A 23,644-nucleotide genomic window follows, 5' to 3' on the forward strand; every position below is an offset into this window, starting at 1 on the left:
GTCTCACATTGAGGTCTTTCAACCATTTGGAGTCTATTTTTGTGTGTGGTGTAAGGAAATGGTCCAGTTTCATTCTTCTGCATGTGGCTGTCCAAATTTCCCAACACCATTTGTTGAAGAGACTGTTTTTTTTCCATTGGACATTCTTTCCTGCTTTGTCAAAGATGAGTTGACCATAGAGTTGAGGGTCCATTTCTGGACTCTCTATTCTGTTCCATTGATCTATGTGTCTGTTTTTGTGCCAGTACCGTACTGTCTTGATGATGACAGCTTTGTAATAGAGCTAGAAGTCCGGAATTGTGATGCGCCAGCTTTGCTTTTCTTTTTCAACATTCCTCTGGCTATTCGGGGTCTTTTCTGGTTCCATACAAATTTTAGGATTATTTGTTCCATTTCTTTGAAAAAAGTGGATGGTATTTTGATGGGGATTGCATTGAATGTGTAGATTGCTCTAGGTAGCATTGACATCTTCACAATATTTGTTCTTCCAATCCATGAGCATGGAACATTTTTCCATTTCTTTGTGTCTTCCTCAGTTTCTTTCATGAGTGTTTTGTAGTTTTCTGAGTACAGATCCTTTGCCTCTTTGGTTAGATTTATTCCTAGGTATCTTATGGTTTTGGGTGCAATTGTAAATGGGATCGACTCCTTAATTTCTCCTTCCTTCTTGTTGATGGTGTATAGGAATGCCACTGATTTCTGTGCATTGATTTTATATCCTGCCACTTGACTGAATTCCTGTATGAGTTCTAGCAGTTTTGGGGTGGAGTCTTTTGGGTTTTCCACATAAAGTATCATATCATCTGCAAAGAGTGAGAGTTTGACTTCTTTGCCGATTCGGATGCCTTTGATTTCTTTTTGTTGTCTGATTGCTGTGGCTAGGACTTCTAATACCCCAGCTTTCTTTTGGTGTCCATTAGCATGGTAAATGGTTTTCCACCCCCTCACTTTCAATCTGGGGGTGTCTTTGGGTCTAAAATGAGTCTCTTGCAGACAGCATATCGATGGGTCTTGTTTTTTAATCCAATCTGATAGCCTGTGTCTTTTGATTGGGGCATTTAGCTCATTTACATTCAGGGTAACTATTGAAAGATATGAATTTAGTGCCATTGTATTGGCTGTAAGGTGACTGTTACTGTATATTGTCTGTGTTCCTTTCTGGTCTATGTTGTTTTTAGGCTCTCTCTTTGCTTAGAGGACCCCTTTCAAGATTTCTTGTAGGGCTGGTTTCGTGTTTGCAAATTTCTTTAGTTTTTGTTTGTCCTGGAAGCTTTTTATCTCTCCTTCTATTTTCAATGACAGCCTAGCTGGATATAGTATTCTTGGCTGCATATTTTTCTCGTTTAGTGCTCTGAATATATCATGCCAGTCCTTTGTGGCCTGCCAGGTCTCTGTGGATAGGTCTGTTGCCAATCTAATGTTTCTTCCATTGTAGGTTACAGATCTCTTCTCCTGAGCTGCTTTCAGGACTTTTTCTTTGTCTCTGAGACTCGTAAGTTTTACTATTAGATGTGTGTTGACCTATTTTTATTGATTTTGAGAGGGGTTCTCTGTGCCTCCTGGATTTTGATGCCTGTTTCCTTCCCCAAATTATGGAAGTTCTCTGCTATAATTTGCTCCAGTATACCTTCTGCCCCTCTCTCTCTTAAATCTCTGTTTTTAAAATCATTTTGTAATCCATAACTAATAGCTAATACTGGATGTAAACTTCATTTTGTACTAGATTTTTATCTCTTTAATCTTAATCCATTTTTACTGTTGGAACAAGAGCAGATAAGCATTTAAGTTTCTTCTCATTGCCCTAGACCCATAAATACTGAACAAAGTTGACTTTGGATTTCAGAAGATATTGGTAGTGATTTTTTTTTAATTCATTTATCATTCTCTTTTCTGTTCAAACTGTTAAGATGCTTTTGTAGGTATTTTTAAAGCATACATTCCCATATTATTGTGTCTCTTAGTGATAAACTAGGTACTGAATCTGTCTTGCTGACTAGGGAGGAAAAAAACAACACAGAAAATGAAGTTTTCTTAAAGTTAGTTAACCCAACATAACTGAGAGGCCTTGATCTGTTGTGTTTCCATGATGAAATAAGCATAGGAAGCTCAAAAGGAAAAATCTTGTGTGTAGATTCAGTTTGGAGGAGATGATTGAAAAGTCTTCTACAGTTCATCTGATTCAGATTTCAAGCACATTCTATACCCCACCCCACCCTCGCCTTTTTTTTTTTTTTTTTTTGTAGAGGTAATGCTCACTACATTGTGCTTTAAGATTTTTTAAATGTTCATTAGGAAACAAAAAACAAAACAGCCCATTAGTTCTGAACCTTTCCTGCTGAAGAAATGGTAGTATGCAGAGAGGAATCAGCAGCTGGATAGAAATAGTGAGAACGAAGACAGATACGAGCAATGCCATGCCTAATCAAGGAAGGTTTTTCTCAAATGAATTCTGGAATGAGCATATACCCAAAGAATGGGTACGGGGTATACTATTTGGGAGAAGTAAATGATATTTTATTATACCAATGCATGAGTAAAATTACCCATCTGCTGTGTTTAAAACAACAGTAAAGAGATTACATATCCTTTTACTTATTGTTGATGGCTGTTTTGGGGGGGATTATGCTTTGGGATTGAGTTGGTTCCCAGTGGACACCTAAAATATTTGGAACCCAGCTGGTGGGCAGCTGTTGGCTTTTGGTCCACAGCACAGTGTTTTTTGGTGAAGTAGTGAGTGCTGTCTTACTGGCTGCCTTAGTATTATAATAACCCTCACTCTAATGGTCTTTCCTACCTTTATCAAATAATAAAAATCTGAATTGCCATATTGCCATGTGCTATTTGTATGTGGCCTTGCTATGACCTCTCTAATCTGGGAGCTCTTATTTTTGTAATGTCTCTGAGGGAAAAACACCTTATCACCCCAAGCCTGTTTCTTATTTGGGGTTAACGGGAATACCACCATTTGGTTGAAAATAACTAACGTACTACAAATTGTCTACTTATAATAATGAGGTTTCACTTAGGTGACTTGTCTACTTTGCCATGCTGAAAACACAATATTTTTTCAGCTGTAACTTTGCTCTGAGTCCATATAAAATCTTTCTCCTCCATGTGCTGAATGACATGTGAGCTTTTCTGTGTTGTTTTTTTCTGAATTGTAAAAGTAACATGTTTGGCAGCATTAGGATAAAGAATGGTTCCTTACATAGCTATGTAAACATACTGGAAAACTGGCTCATGTCACTTTTTTCTCATCTCACTTAATATATAAACAAGGAAGGTTTTAGGTTTTTTTTCTTTTTTTAATTATAATATTTAAATTAGTTATTTTAGAAATTGGAAAATATATTTTTTAGATGTGTTTTTCTTTACTAGAATAAATATTTCATAGAAATTTTGAGGCTTATGGAATATTCTTGTCATCTTTGCTTTTCTTAAATCTGGTTCATTATGTAAATAGTGAGTTCTTTCACACAGAGCCTATACCTTAACTTTCTATTTTATTTGCTGTGCATGAAAAGAAGAGATGTTTCATAATTAAGTTGAATGAAATTTATAAACTGTAATACTTTAATGGTGGTTTTTTAAAGGAATCTTTGAGAGAAATCCATGACAGCTCAGGGGTTTTAGAATCACACTTGGTTTCTAAACCTGCCTCAATTTCATAACTATCCATGTCTCTCTAAACATCTTCCCTGAAGTAAGGATAATAATCCCTACATTGCAGGGCTATTTTGAGGATTACATAAGGTAATATATGTCAAGCACCTAATACTGCCTGTGACATGCAGCAAGCTCAGTAACATCAGCAATTGATGTTGTTGGTGCATTGTTATTGTAATTATTAATATATGGAACTATGAAAAAATTCCCCTCCCTTTGTAAAAAAAAATGACAGACACTGGTTAAAAAAAATAATACATTGGAAGCATTATGGGGGTTATTCCTCCCATGGAAGCACTGTAACCACTCAATCAACATTAATAAGAATAAAGTATTTTCTAGAGGCAGAGGAGTGTAATTGAAAGCCTTGACTTTGAAATCGGAATAGTCTTGGCTTTGAGTCTTAGTTCAGCCACTAAATATTCTGTGATTTTAGGTGAGTAATTTATCTTCTGAGCCCACTTAAAAGGGGAGTAATAAAAACCTACCTTGAAGAGCTGTTGTTAGGATTAAAGATAATATTTTAAAAATACCTTTTATAGTACCTGGCACTGTTAATCAATAGCAGTTTATTATCTGTTTTATTCCTCTCCTTTCTTCTTTCTCCTTGTTTTCTGGTCCTTTTGATTGTCTTGAGTTACCTTTACTAACTTTGCATCTTTAAGCTCATCCATGATTTCTTTTGGCTTCCTTTTCACACTTAGTTCTTTTCCTGTTTGTTTTGAATTGCATTTTTAATGAATGTTAGTGACTAGTGAAATGACCATACAATAGAGAAATGGGTATGGGGAAAAAAAGAAGCAGCTGAGTATCTTGATAACTTTTAAATGTAAGTCAGTGGCCAAACTTTACTTCCAATAAACTGCATTTCCTTTACCTGATCATAATTGAGATGCGAATAAAGTGTTGTGGGTGTATGAACGATAATGTCTAATTGGTATTTATAGACCAGAGAGTATGCTTTCAATGAATATTTTGTTCAGTGAATGAATTCACATCTTGGCTTTTACCTGACCATTACATTTAAAAAATTTTTTAAATAAGCACTAAATGTTTCTATGTATAAATCTTATCTTTGGTCTTTTAAATAGTTGTTTAAAGCTATTTACTTTAGGAGAATTAACATTTTGTTGTTATAAGGAATTAACTTGCAAGTTGTGTAATTACCGTGTACTGAAATTTTTCATAGTTGTATACTTTACATTGTTTCATTTTTATGGAAAACAAAGTACAGTTTACTCACTTAGCCATAAAAGGACAGGAGGATATCATATAGGCTATACTTCCCAGCCACTATCTAACATAATTCGTTCACAACTGAAAAATTTCAAGGTTAATGTGTTGACAGACTTTGTTTGCTGACCTTAAAGGTATAAATCAAGAATAGTCAGCAATGCAAGGAAGAGACTAGGCCCAAATTTTGGTCATATTTAGTGTAATTTCTTATACTCAGTGCAAATACTTTAAATTGCCCAATATATATAAATATTCTGGGATTTGTCTCCTAGTATATTAGTGATGGTTTGCTTTGAAATAATTTCTTGTATGGTGAAAAAAATTGACGTAGGGAGTCATGGAATTTTGGAGTTCTGAAGAATCCTAGAGATTAACTTCTTTTAAAGATGAAAAAGTTAAGGTTTAAAAAATTGAAGTGATTTGATCAAGTTTTTAGTCTTAATCTGGAGAACCAAGACTTTTTTCTTACCTCTACTCTGGCATTTGTGACTCTAAAACTCCCCATAGGGTGTTTTATACTGTTCCTGTATTTGTTTTATCAAGGAAGGGAAATTTTAAAAAAATCATTAAGTAAAACTGCCAATCTAAAACAAAGGGACAGATTAAAAAGGTGGACTGTGTGTTAAGGGAGATTTTAATTACATAAGGATTTTTAAAAATTATGAAGCAATACATAGCTATTTAACTTGAGAATAGCACTGTTTAAAACTATGCATTGTCTAAAGCCAATCAATATTGTGATAATGATAAGTTGTGTGTTCAAAGTCAAAATGTATACACTGCAAGTTATGATAACGCTCATTCATCCAGTAAGAGTGGTTTCTCCCAAGAGGCCATGCAGTGATCTGTGTTTGCAGAAAAGTGAAAAAATGCTTAGAGTCTAAAGTTCAGCCTTTTAAAAAGTGTATGAATAGAAGTACTATTTAGTTTTTTGAAAGATGGATTCTATAAATAGAAACTAATATCATTATCAAAAGCCTTATATATCAAAAATCTATCCATGTATGGAATTAGGTGAAATAGAGACTGTCCTTTGGGACTTTGTGTTCTAAGTAAGTTCTGGTGGAGACATAAAAAAAGGTATATAGATGGCCAAAAAGCATTACCTAAATATGTCGAATAATTACAATAATAACATAATCAGATGTTTTGGTGAGTACCTCTTGAAGGGTGAAGTGTAAATATTCTGCCCTCACATATCATATTGGAATGATTTGTTAATGTGCCTGCATTTCCACTAGACTGGCCTCATAAGGGCAACAGGTATCCATAATTATGTAGTTTTGTTTCCATAATATGCTGGCAATATAGCAAGTACTGAATAAATATATAAATAAAGGTGAGAACCTGTGTGCTTCTTTATCTGTTCTTTTTCACCCAAAGATCATGTGGGCTCCTGATCGTCTGGAGCTTACCTCTGTATAGCTCTCTCTTACAGACTTGCTAAGTCACAAAGTGTTCAGAAACACATAGACACACCAGATCAACTTTTGTGAATGGGCTGCTTGGCTGAAGTATGACTAAAGCACACATGGGCAAGGGGAGTTTGTTGCTTCTTTTACAGAAACAGAAGTGAGATTTCAGTATTTATTTGTGTCATGGAAGAAGAGGGCTCAATGAATATGGGGGAAATGGGCTTGATGAGTAAGGAAGGCCAGGCAGCAAAGGGCGTCATTGTCTTTGGACACACTCAAGAAGGAGTGATCAGGGACAAAGAACATTTAATCGAGTATGTTAAAGAAAAGCAGGAGAGCTCTGTGGTAGGAAGTAGTTAAATGTGCCATCTGTTTAGGTCTCTAGTAGGCTCTAAAATGACTTCAGGATATGTGTTTTAACCATTTTGAGGTTTCTTTTCCAGGACATGTTCACATTGGGCTATATTCACATTTTTAATATTCCTGGTTATTTTTAGGATTTTAAAGTATTCATATATTGTGGTACTGTTTTTTCTTTGTTAGAGCCTTGAGAGGGATAGTTTTCATATAATTCCACATGACATAGTGAAAAGAGTAATAGTACAATTTTTTTTCTGCAAGTTTTGTAAAGCTCGATAGCAGGAAATGGTGTATTGTGAATCTATCACTTCCTAAAAAGGCATTCTGGAAGAAACTACTTTTCAGCTGAATGAACTTTACTTTTACATTATTTGTTATACTTTGTGTATAGTCTTGGCTTAAAATGTTCTTTTGGCATTGGACATTATGAGATTTCCTTTCCATGATTACTTTTATTTAACCGGTTATTCATATTCTTGGTGCAAATCGATAATAATGAAATAAATTCTATGTTTTCATGTAAGTATATGCAGTTTCAAAAAATATAAATGGTTTCTAACAGATCAACAATCCAAAAATAGGCAAAGGATATGAAAAAGAGTTAAACCAAATGACCTAAAAACAAACAAAAATGTTTATAAATCTGGGAGGCTCAGTTTCACTTACAAGAAAAATGCAACTATAATATGAGCTATCGCTTCTTTCATGCATCCAGATTGGCAAGAATAAATAGTTTGATAAAACACAAACTGGGTATGGGAAAATAGGTAGTGTAAGGAAATAAGTGCTTTCATATGTGGGTGATGGGAATAAATCAAAATTAAAAATGCACCTAGCCCTAAATGCAGTGAATTCAGGTCTAAGAATTTATCTCAAGAGATATAAGTGCACATGTTTGCAAAATATACTTTGGTATTCAGTATTTTCTGGCTCCACCCACTCTAAATATCTATTCATATACTGTTTTTAAAAATGTCAGCATTTCCATATGGGATGTGTGTGTGTGTGTGTGTGTGTGTGTGTGTAAAATTAGAAAGGAAAGTATAAAACAATGCCTTTATTAGGTATATATATACAAATGTGTGCACAGACAAGATATCAGAGACCTGGAATAGGAGGGGACTTTCTTTTCACTGTATTTTTGTTATTCAGTTTGCAGTTTTGTTTTTATTGTGTATATGCATTACTTTGTAAAAATCAGCTTGAATAGTTTTTGACATGTAATTTACATGCTGTAAAATTTGCCAGTTGAAAGTTAATTATGTGAGTTTTAGTGTATTTATAGAGTTCTGCATCTATCCATACAATCTAATTTTAGAAACTTTTCATCACCCTCAGAAGAAACTTTGTACCATTAGCAAACAGTTGCTATCACACCTCACTTCCCTAGCTCTAGACATCCATTACTCTACTTTCTGTAAATAGATTTGTCTCTTCTGGAATTCATATAAATGGTATCATACAACATGTGGTCATTTATAACTAGCTTCTTTCAGTTAAATAATATTTTTGAGGTTCATCCATGTTGTAGCATGCCCTATATTACTTTTTGAGTTAAAAAATGTTAAAATTAAAGTAAAAAAAGCAATTGGAAAATTATCCTTTTTAAGTATGTTGTGTAATGGTTGTGAAATGGAAGAGAATTACAGAGAAAGTATTTGTTGTCAGAGTTACTATTTATTGAGCATCTTTGATGTACTAGTAATTCTTTTAGGCTTTATGTATGTTATCTTATTTAATCCTTACAATATATGTAATAGATGGTATTGTATTGTTTCTACAAATGAGTAAATTAAGTGGTATGATTATAAGTTTTGTGTCAATTTACACATAAAAGCATAAAGTATAAAAATAGATATATGCAGATATCTACAGCCAAAGTTAGAATATTTTTTTTTTTTTTTTTAAAGATTTTATTTATTTATTTGAGAGAGAAAGAATCAGAGACAGAGAGCATGAGAGGGAGGAGGGTCAGAGGGAGAAGCAGACTCCCCCCCGAGCAGGGAGCCCGATGCGGGACTCGATCCCGGGACTCCAGGATCATGACCCGAGCCGAAGGCAGTTGCTTAACCAACTGAGCCACCCAGGCGCCCCCAAAGTTAGAATATTTTACGTGCTACATAACACCACAATGCACAGTGGAAATACCACTCATTAGCCAGATAGTTCTAATAGAATTTTTTGCAATTATAGATCTATTCTGTATCTCTTCTGTTATAGTATCCACAATTACATGTGGCTGTTGGTTACGTGAAATAGGACTAGTGTGAGTGAGGAACTAAATTTTAATGTTATATAATTGTAAATAATTTAAATTTAACTACACTCTGCTTCTGTCCTTGATGTAGTAACAGTTACCGGTTGATCACAGTAATCCTTACTCCTACAGCTGTAACAGTCAAACCCTGTGCAACAGATGAAACAGTGGTTTCAAGGTCTTGGTTATAAGACACCAAAGGGCAGAGAGGTCCCTGAGAGCAGGGAAACAAATGAAATGAACCCTACGAGTAGAGTATGCTAGCTTCCCGCTTGTGGGAGTTTCAAGGCTTGGATCAAAGAGGAGGCATTCAGACAAGGTCAAGGACTTTCTGAGTTGAAGAAACAGAGTGGAGAGTGAGAGAAGACAATGCTGGATAGAGTTCATAGAACAGAAGACTAGAGAGAAAAGTGCTTAGCTGCTTGCCTTATGATTAGGACAAGTACCTGCGGGAAATGCCCCAGGTCAAGGAAAGAACAACCTGAAAGGATTTGAGGTCCTTACTTGAGTGCTTGCCTTTCAGATAGCAGCAGGAATAGTGTCTTGTTTCTACTAGCCAGACTGGAAAAATCTCAAGATTCACGTGGCTTTGGGTAAAGTACACATAAGGGTCTTATCTCAGTTAATGGGGAGTAATTGGCTCTAAATTGAGCACTACTCTGCTCCCTCCTAAAATATCTTAAGAGCAAGTCCTTAAGTGATCAAACTGTTTCCAAATAACTGTGTCCCTGAACAAAGCTCAAGATCTATGAGAATACAGAAATATCGAGCACTCACCAAGGTAAAATTCAGAATGTCTGATAGCCAATCAAAATTACCAGGCATGCAGTAAGAAACAAGAAAATTTGACCCATAATGAGACAATAAGTATGTCAATACCAAACCCAAACTGACAAAGCTGTTAGAGTTAGTAGGCAAGGACATTAAAAAGAGTTATTATAACTGAATTCCATAGTTTCAAAAAGTTAGAGATATGGAAAATAGGGAAAAAATCTAAATCAAACTTCTAGAGATGATAATTACACAGTGTAAGATGGAAAATCTACTGAATGGCATTAATGACACACATTGCAGAAGAAAATATTGGTGAACTTGAAGACATAATAATAGAAGCAACCCAAAATAAAACAGAGAGAGTAAAGAGATTTTTTTTTTTTTTACAAAGTAAACAGAACATTAGTTGTGGGACAACTTCAGGGGACCTACTGTATATTAATTTGAATTCCTAAAGAAGAAAAGGGGGAAAGAAAAAAATTAATGTAATTATGACTGAAAAATTTTTCAAATTTGGTGAAAATTGTAAACCCACAGGTCCAAGAAATTTAATGAAACCATAGTAGAAGAAACAAGAAGAAGACTACTCCAAGGCACATCATAATCAAATTGTACGAAGATATTGGAGTGACATTTGTTGAGCTAACTACTGAAATAAAATCCATCAACCTAGAAATCTACACCCTGCAAAAGTCTTTAAAAATAAAGGAAATTATTTTAGATCTATGTTTTTAAAGAAAAAATATTAAAATGTAGTCATTTTGTAATATAGGTTGAAGTATGATAGATGACAATAATAGCACAAAGGGCAGAAGAGGAGGAATGGAAGTATCCTATTGTAAAGTTCCATATTATATATTAAGTAGTATAATATCCCTTGAATGGAGACTATCAATTTAAAAATCTATACTATAAACCCTAAAGCAAACACTAAAATAAGCCAACAAAGGAGAGAAAATGGAATCATAAAAAATAGTTAATTCAGAAAAAGCAGAAAAAGAACACAAATGAGAAACAATAGAAAAATAAATACCAAGATGATAGATTTAATTTTGAACTTACCAGTAGTCATGTTAAATATGAACACTCAATGCCAATGAAGAGATGGAGGATTTCAGATAGCATGTAAAACAAGAAACAACAAGAATGCCTACACACATGAACTTCTAATATAAAGACCCAATCAGTTAAAAGTAAAAGAATGGACAACTAATAGTATCAAAAGAAATCTGGAGTTACAGACAAAATAGATTTCAGAACAAGGGATATTATCAGAGATAAGGTAATTTCATCATGATAAAGTGGACATAATTCTAAATATTTATGTTCCTAAAAACAGAGCTTCAGAATACACCAAGGAAAAACTGATAGAACTGCAAGGAGAGAGTGTGGAGACAACTCCACAATTATAGCAGGACATTTTGATAACTTTTATCAATAATTGATTGAACAAGTAGACAATTAGGGATACAGAAGATTTGAACAACCTAATCGATAGATATCTCTCTCAGCAACAGTAGAAGGCACATTCTTTTAAAATGTGCATTGGGGGGCGCTTGTGTGGCTCAGTCGGTTAAGTGTCTGCCTTCGGCTCAGGTCATGATCCCACATCTGGCTCTGCTCGGCAGGGAGTCTGCTTCTCCCTCTTCCTCTGTAATCTCTCTCACTTTTGTGCTCTCTCAAATAAATAAATAAAATCTTAAAAAAATAAAATGCACATTGGGGTGGGGGGTTGCCTGGCTGGCTCAGTCTGAGGAGCATGCAACTCTTGATCTTAGCATTGTGAGTTTGAGCCCCATGTTGAGTGTAGAGGTTACATAAAAAAAAAAAAAAATACACATGGATATTTACCAAATATATGGAACATATTCTGATATGTTTTGGGACACAAAATAAGTCCTGATAAATTTAGAAATAATCAACTCATATAAAGTATTTTCTGACCATAATGGAATCAAATAAGAAGTCAGTAACAACAGAAAGGTCACTTAAAATCCCCAAATATTTGGAAACTAAACATACTTCTAAGTAAGTCATGTATCACAGAGGTAAGCAAAAGCAAAATTTGAAAGTATTTTGAATGAATAAAAATGAATAACGAACTTATCAAAATTATCAGGATACAGGTACAGCAGATCTTAGGAAGATATTAATAGCATTATATACCTATATTTAAAAAAAAAATCTAGATCAATGGCCTAAATTTTTGTCTTTAAAAAAATAGGAAAACAAAAGCAAATGAAATCCAAAGCAAACAGAAAAAGGAACTAATAAAGATCAAGGTGAAATCAATGAAATAGAAAACAGAAAAACGATAGAGAACATTAATGAAACCAAAAGTGAAACTTAGGTGGACCTAAATTCTTTTTAGCTTTAAAATTTTGTAATTTGAAACACAGAGAAAATACTCTTCTTTATTTACCTACAGATTTACATTTATTTGAAAAAACATTTTTTTGAAAGTTAAGATGTATAGTAAATTAGCACAATTAAAAAAAATTTGAAACACTAGGTCACTCAAATTTCAATCCTTTCTTTAGCATCTTTAACACAATACTGAATACCTTTCATAATAAGAATCAGAACCTTCCCATGGTTCTGTTGATATAGTCCCCTCACTTATCTCTCATTTCCTCAATGTCTGTACCAAGTCTCTGCATCCTTGACTACTTTGTATAAAACAGCAACCCCTATTCTCCTGCATTTATTTCCTTATCCTGCTTTGTTTTTCTCCAAAACTGCAACCACTATCTTTTCCTTTAATATCTTCTTTTACCTAACTAAAAGATAGCTTTCTTTAGGGCAAGGAGTTTGTGCATTTTGTGTACTGTTGTAAGTTCTCGAACAGTGCCCAGCACATAATAGGCATTCAGTAAATACCTGTTAAATGAAATGATCAATTATACATTAATATCCTTTAGATTCTCCTCCCCCCCACCCCATTTGTACAGATTTTCATCTCTTGAATTTGAGAGATTTTGAAAGCTCTGTCTGTTTAATAGAAACTTTCCAGACTTAGGTGTCTAGGTGACGTTTTTCGTATCTAGATCACTTCTATAAGTAACAAAACAAAGTTAAAACAGTTTGCTGAACACCTCTAACAATTATCGTCTCATTGAATCTTCCCAGCAGTTCAAAGTGAGATGAAATTCTCACTTTACAGACAAGGGATCTAAGGCTTAGGAAATTAAGTAAGGCTTTGAAAGTCACATACAACTAGATTCAAACCCAGATCTGCCATTAAAGATTGAGATCTTAAACATTGTACTTTTTCCCAGTTTCAGATGTATTATTTGCAGAGATAAATGTTAGTTTAACATGAGTATCGATAGGTTTAGCATATTAGGTTAGAGCATAGCAACATTTTGAGGGAAAGAGACTAAGGAAATTTTCCTTAGAGAAGTTAGAGGGTGTGGGAAAGATTTGTGGGACACTTCTAGAGAGGTTTGTGAATAGGTCTGCGAAGGGGAAAATGACTAGGTCAGGGAAGGAATGAAACATTGAACATCTAGGAAGGATGGCTTTGCCCAAAGGGATAAAATGATAGGGAAATACAAATTGAGGTTCGTGATCTGGGTCATTGGCTGGCAAATTATAACCAGTAAATAAACTCAATTGGACTCTAATTTTTAATTGGTTAATCAATAATTGAAAATTATTCCATATGCTTTAAGTTATGTTGTCAAAAGCAGTGATATGAACCTTACACATCATTGATAGGGTATTTTTAAAGGTAATGGAAAGGAGAGAGGAAAGGAAGGAGCGAGGAGGACAGAAGATTGTGTGTGTGTGCTTATTAGAAAAAATTTTATATACTTTACATATAGAAAAAGATTTTATATATTTTCTGTATAATAAGTAATAAAAATATTTGTTTTGTAGTAATTGATACTTTCTTTTGGTTTGTAGGTTTATAGATTTCTAAGCCATTCAGGTTATGTTTATAGTGCTTATCTTAAGCCAAGGTGGCAAACTTGTCAAACTTAATTTGTAATAGCAAAACTATTAGACTTCCCTTAAGTTGACTAGAAATTATTTGTGTTGGAAGTAACAAAACACTGTTTTGCACAATATTCATTTTTGGTGCGCTTTGTGGTCAGCCATTTACAGTTAAAGATTGTCCATTTGTCATTTGTCTATGATGTGAGGCCATTGACAGTCATGTCTAGTTTACACTGTTGTTAACATAAGAACACATTTTACAACTTGTTTTCAGTGATTTAAAACAACTTATGGAGATCCACTCTGTTGGCACAACTAAGCTTTTGGTCAGGACTTGGATTCTGGATTCTTTCCATATATACCTTTTTTTTTTTTTTTTTTTAGGAGAGTAGCGGGGAAGGGGCAGAGGGAGAGGGAGAATGTTAGGCGGGCTCCATACCCAGTGTGGAGCTGGACGTGGGGCTTGATCTCGCAACACTGAGATCATGACCTGAGCCAAAATCAAGTCAGATGCTTAACTGACTGAGCCACCTAGGCACCCCTCCATATACATTTTATTTTGTTGTATTTAGTGTGATATGTTTGAGGGGAGCTTTTAAAGTTAGGTTTACTATATTCGGATGCCTGTTTTTAGAGGATTTTTTTATAGCTAGTCCATATCCCACAAAGGATGATTATATTTTTAGGAGTTTTTCTTATTGATTAGAATTGGTTGACAACTGAACTGTATTTTAGGTTTGAAAAAAATCTGGTCATCTTGGTATAACAGTTAATATGCTTATGATTTATTTGCTGACTTCATTATATAAGAGCCATTGTCTTTGTTCTTAAGTTACTTGCTTTTTCAGGCATTTTTAGATTATTTAAAAAATTGATCCTTTTTGAACCATGTTACCCTTCTACCTAATCTGTATACATATATACATATAGTAATATATATACATATTTTATACTACATAATGTAAAATGTATGTAATTTTATTTATATGTGTGTGTACAGACTCATTATTGCCTTAATATGGTTTATATGAAAGGTAGAGAATATGACACGTGTATGACTAGTTTTCACATCTTTAAATCAGGCACAAGATTTAATAGTGGGTATTTTGCTTTTATAAGACACAATGATGCAACAACATGGGTGGAGCTAGAGAGTATAATGCTAAGTGAAATAAGTCAGTCAGAGAAAGACAAATACCATATGATTTCACTCACATGTGGGATTTAAGAAACAAAACAAGTAAAGGGAAAAAAAAAGAGAGGAGAGACAAACCAAGAAACAGACTCTTAACTATAGAAAACAAACTGATGGTTACCAGAGGGGAGGTGCGTGGGGGGATGTGGATTAAAGGGTACACTTGTCCTGATAAGTACCCCACGATGTATGGAATTGGTGAATCATTATCTTGTACTCTTGAAACTAATATAACACTGTATGGTAACTATACTGGAATTAAAATTTAGAAAAAGAAAGATACACAAATGATGTCAGTGTTCTTTTGCAAGTAATGTATTTTCTCCTTGTTGTAGGTCCTTTTGTTCTGCATCACAGCTGCCATGTACATGTTCTTTTTCAGGTATGTCCTGTTATACCTATTTATTTTAATAGAAAAAATAGGGTTCCTTTGTGTTTTTTAAATCAGCCATGTAACTAATGTTGTTCCCTAAATAATTATTTCTCACAAGTAGCACGAGGTTTTGTTTTGTTTTTGTTTCCTTCCTCTAGGATTGTTAGAGATAAATCACTGCTTCTTAGTGGATAGAAGAGAGGGAAAAAAGATTTGTTTTGTTTGTTTGTTTGTTTTTCATATTCTCCTTACAGGTTCATCTTGGAAAGCTGAATATATAAATTAATAATCTTAAATACTGATAAGTGAGTTTTTGTTTTTTGTGGACCTGATTTTAGATATTCTCCACTCTCCAACATTTTAAATCAATTTAAGTCAACATTTTAAATTTAAATAAGAAATTTAAATAAATTTAAATAAGAAAAAAGTGATGGTAGGGCTTAATCTAAATCTTCTGCCAAGGTAACCTAGCACATTAATAATTGTCTTTAAAATATTAAATTAGTCCATAATGTCAGAGTTGTATTTCTCATTGACATTGAAACTGTGAGGCCTGTGGAGCAGTGTTAGGATGGCTCAAGATTTCAAGGCCAATGAAAAGGATACCATCGTTCTATAGCCATAGCAGTACAGGAAGAGGATTTTGGATTGGGAAGAGTCCATTCCTTCCTAACCTTTATTGTCAGTGATACCAGTAATTCCCATTTATTTCAGTCTTATTACACTAATTTGAATAGACTTTTCTTGATTTTTCTGGATATAGGCAGAATTCAATCACAATAGGAAGGACCAAACTTTTAAAATTAAAATTTGTACTTGATTGACCAAAGCAGTTACAGATTTTAATAAGATATATTTGATAGATATCTTAATTTTTTTCTTTTTACCTAAATCAGACAATTCAACCATACCAGAATTTTAAAACAATTTCCTGCCAGAACATCCTAATAAATATTTGATAAGCACAATGATAGGATTTTAACTTACTATGACTCTATCCAAAATTTTACATGCACATTTAAAGTGATGCTGCTGCTGTTATTCTTGTAAAGGGACAGCCAGGCCATTAGAAGGGAAAAATGGATCAGATTTCAAGGTAGGGAGAACTTGATTTGTAAAGGATTGGTAATGGGTGCATAATATTTTTTGTCAGTTATTAATGACTGAAAAATCATTGCAGCTCTCCGGGGGTCTTTGTGAAATTGTTTGAGCTACCATATGGTCTCTTTCTTATATTTTAACAATTTAGGGGTGTCTACCATATGGTCTCTTTCTTATATTTTAACAATTTATGGGTCAGGTATAGGAGTTAGGGACAATGACTATATCATTTCATCAATTTCCAAAAATTGTATATTGTATTCAGATACATTATTAGGACAATATGTAAAAAGTTCACATGGTTGATCTTTATGTCTATCTAGTCTGAAGGTAAAGCTTACCTAGTGGGGAAAATATAAAAAAGAGAAAAACTTAGAAACCTATCTTCTGTTGACATGTACAGGAGGAAAATACAATATCAAGTAAATTTTCTTTTTGTGAAAATTCCCAAAAGCAGATAGTTAAATGCAACAGTCCTTCCAGTCTGACACTTAAAGACAGTGTATTTGATCAACAGTTAGCATTTCTTAGTCGTCAGTTTTTGAGGTTTAAAAAACAAATTGTATGTTGAATATCGTGATAATGCCCAAGTTTTAGCTTGGTCCTCAGAAATCATACTTTGAAAACTGCTGCCATCAACGTAGTATTTTTGGTGTAGAAAGAAAATCAGCCCTATAAATATGTATTTTGGTGTAGAGCTATGAAGCCTTTTCCTGTTTCAGTCAAAAAGTCTAGGTTAAAAACAACATTTTAAAATACTTTCCAGAAGGCTCAATACAAGGTTTTAGTGCCAAGATAAACATTTTCAGTTTTCTGAGGAAAGGGCTTGTTTTCTCCTAAAAGAAGCACTATCACCAAATTCCTAGTGTTCTTGGCAGAAGTTAGTTTGAATAACTCAACAAAAGAGGTTTGGCAAATGGTAAAATAAAACCATTTATAAAGTACTGCAATCAAACAAAACAATGTTACATGTTTGTCTGAACTCTGGCCTGTGTTTGGAATGAACAAACAACATTGTACATAGCAGTTAGCGAGTCTAATTGCATTAAAATATTTTATTCTTAAAACTCAGTTTAATATACAGATATTTGAGGTCATATTTTTTCCATTTATTAACAATTTTAATTCTAATTGCTTAAAATAGGTAAATATCAAATGATATTGTCCCTAGGTTTCCATTTATACTAATTTCCTTTGAGAAGAGAGGATAAGGGAATCATTTTATGTTAGAAATTAATAAGCTTGTGTTTTTATCCTAACCTATAAGTGGGAAAAAGGGAAATGAGACCCCCTTTCAATAGAGAGGAAATGTGCCAATTTTATTTATTTAGAGTAGGAACTTGAGGAAGTAGTTCTATAAGTATTTTCTAAAAGTGACATATAGGATGTGATGGTTATAGTATGAATTTACTTAAAAAGTAATGCAGTGTTCTTAGTATTAAAATCATGGCTATTAAAATGTGTAATGAAAACATCTTACTTTTGAGTAGTTCTTTTGTTATTTTTTAATAGGTACAGTTTTCTTTTCACATGCATTTTCTCATACACAGTGATCTTGATTTTCAATCTGTACATCAGAAATAAGGCTTACATTCAGATAGAATTCTAAGAAAACTTCAGAGGCTTGGGTTGAGGAACGTGAAGAGAGTTCTAGTTCTTAGCCAGCTGGCCATCCATCCATCCAGGTGTCTGTTGATACCAACATATGCTGTGGATTCTGTTAAGAACTGGGGTACAATATTTTGAAGATATTTTGAAAGAAGTCTTTCTGTACAACCCCCCAGTGGGCATTCTTCATAATGATTCTGCTTCCATTGTTCAATCATGTTATTATTTTGTATGTTGTTGTCATAACTTCGTCTTAGAGCATGTCTGTCACTATGAAGCAGAAATCATAGTTGAAAATTTGGTAGAATATTTCTTCTCATGCATACCTTTAAAGCACATTTTTTTTTTAACTTCTAAATGTATACTTATGGGTAAAGCAACTTTTTTTTTTTTTTTAAGTCAAGGATTTATTATAGTTGTTGATTCAGGCTTTATTAGGATCTTTCCAACAGTCATGTGGAGAGAAGAAATGAGTCTCTTTTGAACCATTAGCTCTTTCATTTTTTTAACTGAAAAGCAAAGGAGAGAATCAACAACAACACAAACAGCATGCCAAAACTAATACACATAATCCTGCTAACAAAAAACAATGAAACATGCTATACTTTTAAACAATTTATTTATTGGTTTTATTTCAACATTAGGTATCTGTGTATGGAGAACACATAGTTTAGAAAAGTGAAATAATTCAGTTTCACTTTTCTTTAATAATTTAATTTAAAATAGTATCATAAAGCATATCATGACAGCTTTGATCCCATCCTGGTGAGTACCTAGCTAGAAATTCTTTCCACCTGCCTTTGCAAAGGCAGCAACAAATCCATCAGTTTGTTTAAACATGTAGATTGAAAGGCTCAGACTTGTTGTCATAGCAGATAATCTATGGACTGTGTATGACTGATTCACAGGAGACATAACTTAATCTGCTATAAACATTGAAAAACGTATTTTTATTTAGAATCTAGTGCAAATTAAAGTTGATTGTTGTTGTGTTTAAAACATTATTTAGAAATAGTATTGATGCCTGCCATGGATGAATTCTGGTCAAGTCTCTGTGAAGGTACAAATAATAAACTGTTTCATTAGTCTCAAGATAATGGATGTATTTTGTTTTTAAGAAAATGAAATGACACTATTCATTGGCTGTCTGCATTTTTGAGTGAAAGACATTTGTGATTGTCCTTGAATCTCCTAATGTAAATGGAACCTAGTATCTTTGAAGTGACTTTAACAGCAAGTAAAGAACTTTTGATCTGGGTCTTTCGACAATTATTGATTTTAACAAAAGCCCTTTAAATATCAATTAGGTTCTATTTTTTAAAGTACTGCCTAAAACTACACAGAAATTCAGTCTAGAAAATTATATATAGCATTTGAACTTTAAAAGTTTTACTTCAGGATTAGGAGAGTTTGCCCTAATGAGGTTTGTATTTTGAAGAGATTTCTTCCAGCAAAGCAGAGAGTGAATTGGGGGCTTGTAGGGGGCATAATGGCAGTTAATGGGAGGATACTGTTGCAGTTATCCTGGAAGAAAATGGTGGGGGTGTGACTGAAGGTTATTATGGTAATAATAAATAATAAACATAGTAAAGAGTGGATCTATATGAGATATGAGTATTGATGCTTGGATGAAGAAGAGAAAAACACTGGAAATTAGAAAATTAGCAAATTAGAAAATGTATGGAAATTGAGTACAGGTTTTGCAATTACTGAGATTGAAGTGCATTTAAGACACTCACATTAAGAGATATAAATGTATATCACTTGGGTATTTGGAGATTAGGACATAAATAGAGGCTATGCTTGATTGTCACACCAATTGGTTGAGTACAGACAAATTATACAACTTCTGTATGCTTAGTTTTTTCTTTATTAAAAAGTATAAATTATTATATGGACCTCATAGGTTGGCTTCTGGTGATTAAATTAGCACAGTGTCTTTCAAACTTTTTTGAATATGACCCAAAATAAGAACTACACACACACACACATAAATTTTCCAGAATAATACTTAACCTTACTACATGGAATACATTTGGATATTTTTTATTCTAATTTGTTTTATTTAAAAAGCTGCTTTGAACTACGAGCAGTGTGAAAAAACACTGAGCTAATACAGGTGAGCACCTTGCTCAGTGATTATTACTTTAGCAGAAGTAGAGTTATGAGTAGTGATTATTGTCTGTAAACTAGGAAAGAAAGTTAATTAAAATGGAGGATTTCAAGAATGAGGGCATTATCTTTAGTGTTAATGCTGTAAATATATTCATTAAGGTAAGGGCTAAAAATGTTCATTTGTTCTAGCAACCTGGTTGTCAGTGGTAACCAGCTAGAGAAATTTTTGTTGCTGAATTGGGATAGTAGATTGAGAAATGTGACATGATGTTCACTTTAAATATATACAATTAATTTTGTCAATTATTTTTTGAGGAAAGTTAGGAAAATTTTTTTTAATAAATGCAAAAAAGGTGTGAGCTGAGGAAGCGGAATGAGTATAATAAACTCAAAGTTTGAGCGGAGAAAGGGCAAGTTGTTATAGGAGTAAGGTTTTCTTTTGGATTCCTTCCTAGTTTATTTTTTTTTAGGCAAGAGAGACTAGACTATGGGAAAGTTTAAGTGAGTAAAAGAAGGTTGCACAAGCAGGAGAGATTAACAAGTTGGGGAAATAGGAAAGAGAAGAGAAATGGTCTAAAATGCAGTCCAGAATGTCAACAGAGATAGCTAGATTATTAAACCTATTTGTCTGATAGAGATCATGTTAGATAATTATGAGGAAATTGAAGTTCCTTTTAAAAGCCTTGAACATACTGTTTAAGTGGAAGAGGATTGATAAATATAGAAGAGGTAGTAAATAGAAAAATCTTAGGTCTTTGGCTTCCTAAATTCATTGTCATTCTTAAAAGGTATTAATTACAAGTTAATTAACTTGTTGATAAAAATTGACATGGGCTTGGGAAACCAACATTCCTGAGAAGATATATGCAGGTGAACTGAGGTACTTTCATAAATGGCAACTAACTAGGGAGCTTACCAAGAATGCAAAATCTGTCCTATGCAAAGATAAAGGTAGAGATCCTCAGGACTGTTGCTTTCCTCAAAGCAAGTTGAAAAGGTGAGAAAACATAGGTTCAAAATTTTGTAAATCACTGTGTCTGACAATGCAGAGCTTATTATCAAGTCAAATGACTGTAATCTGACTTTCTTTTTGGGGGAGGTAGAGAATTAGTCTGCCCATGTGGTGAATATACTCCATCTATGGATGGAAGTTGTGGCAAATCTGTTTTCACTTTTTGCCTATCAGCCTTTGAAATACTGTGCCTCAATAAAGAAATTGCTCAAACATTTTATATCTAATATAAATGTTTGTTGTTTTTTAGTAGAAAGCAAAGAGAAATATTGTTTGGAGAAATACTATCAACTTAAAATGCAACTTCTTACAGACTTCGTGGCACACAATCACATTAGAAGTGGTCAGTTGTCTTTGCAGTTTTATTTTCAAGAATAAAAATGCATTTTTGGGTGGTTTTCTAAATGTAAATATTTTATTTATTTTTATTGATGTCGAAGTTCAAGAAGTGATGACATGTTACTAAGTCAGTGAAGAGTTTACACTGTTAACATGCCAGTAGGCTTGTTCTAGTAGTTCTCAGGTTCCACTGGATGTTGGAGCCTCTGTGAATCAAGATGGCAGTTTGCAGTTACAATAAAGGATAAACCATAATTATGCTTATCTTTTTTTTTTTTACTAAAACAATTTTAACTTATGTTAGCACTTTTCACCTAAATCAAGTTGGCACTATATAGTTGTATTTATTTTTTATTGAATCTGTAAGATACAATGTAGCTAGAATTTAATAGTAGTTAATAGCTATGTCATGCATAAGAAGTCATTTGTTCCAAGTTCTACACTTATATTTATTTTATTAACAGAAGAAAAATTCTTATAAATAATTCTTCTTAAGTATTTAGGAGAAATGAAAATGTTTTTGTTTTGGAAATGACAATTCACAGATTTTAATAAAGCATTTCTGTTTTGAGCAACAAAAAATCACTCTTGGGTGTAAGAATCTGTTACCTTAACAGAAGTCTCAGCAAATCAAATATTCATAAGTAAGAGAAATAATATGATAAAGTTCTAACATTAGTGGTGAATTCTTGAAATAATGTAGATACTTTTTTTTTCCCTGATGATGTCACGTCAGTCATAGTTTATTAGCATTGGTGATTATTGCTGGAGATGGTTTGAGTAAAAGAGTACCTGGTAAATGTTTGAATAAATGATACTGAGTTTAAAATATCTAATGATTGAGTAAAATTTTTAGCTTTTCAGAATTTTCATTTACTTAATGAAAAACATAGATGTGTTTTTGGAGGTTCCATGGTATAATGGAAATCGTATAGTCTTCAGTGCCTCACGTTCGAACAGACCTCTCTTTAGGTTTTGGCTCTTACCACTTACTAATTCTGTGGCTTTGGTAAATTATTTCTTTGGTTTCTTTTTAAATTTTTCATCCATAAAAGTATCCCTATAGTTATGAGAATTTAGAACAGATATCCCCAAGAAAATATTTTTTAAATGATATTTAAGTTTCCAAGCTAATCCTTTAAAATTAACCTATAAATGAATCCATAAAATGTACTTGGAGTATAGTGCCAGTAGTACTATAGAAACAAATAATATTTATGATAATATATTTTTGGGAAAATATATTTATTTCCAATATGTTAGAGCTAAAGCAAAAGGATTGGAAATTACCCAGTTCTTGAGCTATTCCACAGCGTCCCCTGTCAGAGCAAGAGCTCAGAGCATAGGAGACGGGAAATGAGGGGATAGAAGAACAGAATTAGACCTCTCAGGAAGAGAGTGGTTAAAAGCAAAATGAAACAGTGGCGCCTGGGTGGCTCAGGTGGTTAAGCATCCGACTCTTGGTTTTGGCTCAGGTCATGATTTCAGGGTCGTGAGATAGAGCCCCACATTGGGCTCGTGCTCTGTGAGGAGTCTGCTAAAGATTCTCTCCCTCCCACCCCGAAATAAATAATCTTAAAACAAACAAACAAACAAAAACAGGCTAATACCGCAAATTTAAGAGCCAAAAGAGTGGGATTATGGTTTAACCTGGGGCTTTCCTTTTACTTGTCTTCCTTTTTCTTTCTTCTCCTCCCTATTCCCTACTCTGATGCCATCTGACTGGAGGGGTGTTGGGGCAGCACAGTAAGTGGGGCTAGAGAAGAAGGGGTCTTGGAAGTATAGGGTAGATGGGCGCTGTGGGGGTTGGGGTAGGTGGGTAGGGAGGAGAGTGAGGAGGAAGGAAGTGTATTGGCCCCAGATTCCCAGAGCAGCAAGATTTGGCTGTGTCTTTCTGTTGCCAGCCTTACTCTTAACTAGTTGCTAGTCCATCCATTGGAAATTGGTTTAAAAAAAATCTAAAGAATGGAACCAACCAAGGTTATGGGGATTAAGGAGTGCAACTTGTTGTGATGAGCACCCGGTGATGTATGGAATTGTTGAATCACTACACATACACCTAAAAGTAATGCAACACTGTATGTTAACTAACTGGAATTAAAATAAAAACTTAAAAAAAAAGAATGGAGCCAAATAGGGTATCCTTTTTACTCCACGTTCCAAATCTCTCTGGGCATCATATTGCATCATATTCTATCATAACTCAACAGAATAAAGCCATAGGTGATTCCTGAAAGTGTCTGCAGCACTT

The 23,644-nt window shown here is 33.7% G+C and overlaps 1 protein-coding gene across 2 annotated transcripts in view; it reads left to right on the forward strand.

Annotated features, from left to right (window-relative positions):
• TMEM135 (transmembrane protein 135) overlaps positions 1-22,005 on the forward strand; it is a 241,943-nt gene extending 219,938 nt beyond the window's left edge. For both annotated transcript variants that reach the window (XM_032393606.1, XM_032393608.1), the window contains one exon: positions 15,181-22,005. In XM_032393606.1, coding sequence (XP_032249497.1) covers positions 15,181-15,288 — 108 coding nt within the window. In that variant the 3' untranslated portion in view covers positions 15,289-22,005. The remainder of the gene's footprint in view (positions 1-15,180) is intronic.
• Positions 22,006-23,644: the final 1,639 nt, after the last annotated feature.

The sequence above is a fragment of the Phoca vitulina genome, unplaced genomic scaffold, assembly GCF_004348235.1.
Source record: "Phoca vitulina isolate PV1807 unplaced genomic scaffold, GSC_HSeal_1.0 scaffold74, whole genome shotgun sequence".
Classification (NCBI taxonomy): domain Eukaryota; kingdom Metazoa; phylum Chordata; class Mammalia; order Carnivora; family Phocidae; genus Phoca; species Phoca vitulina.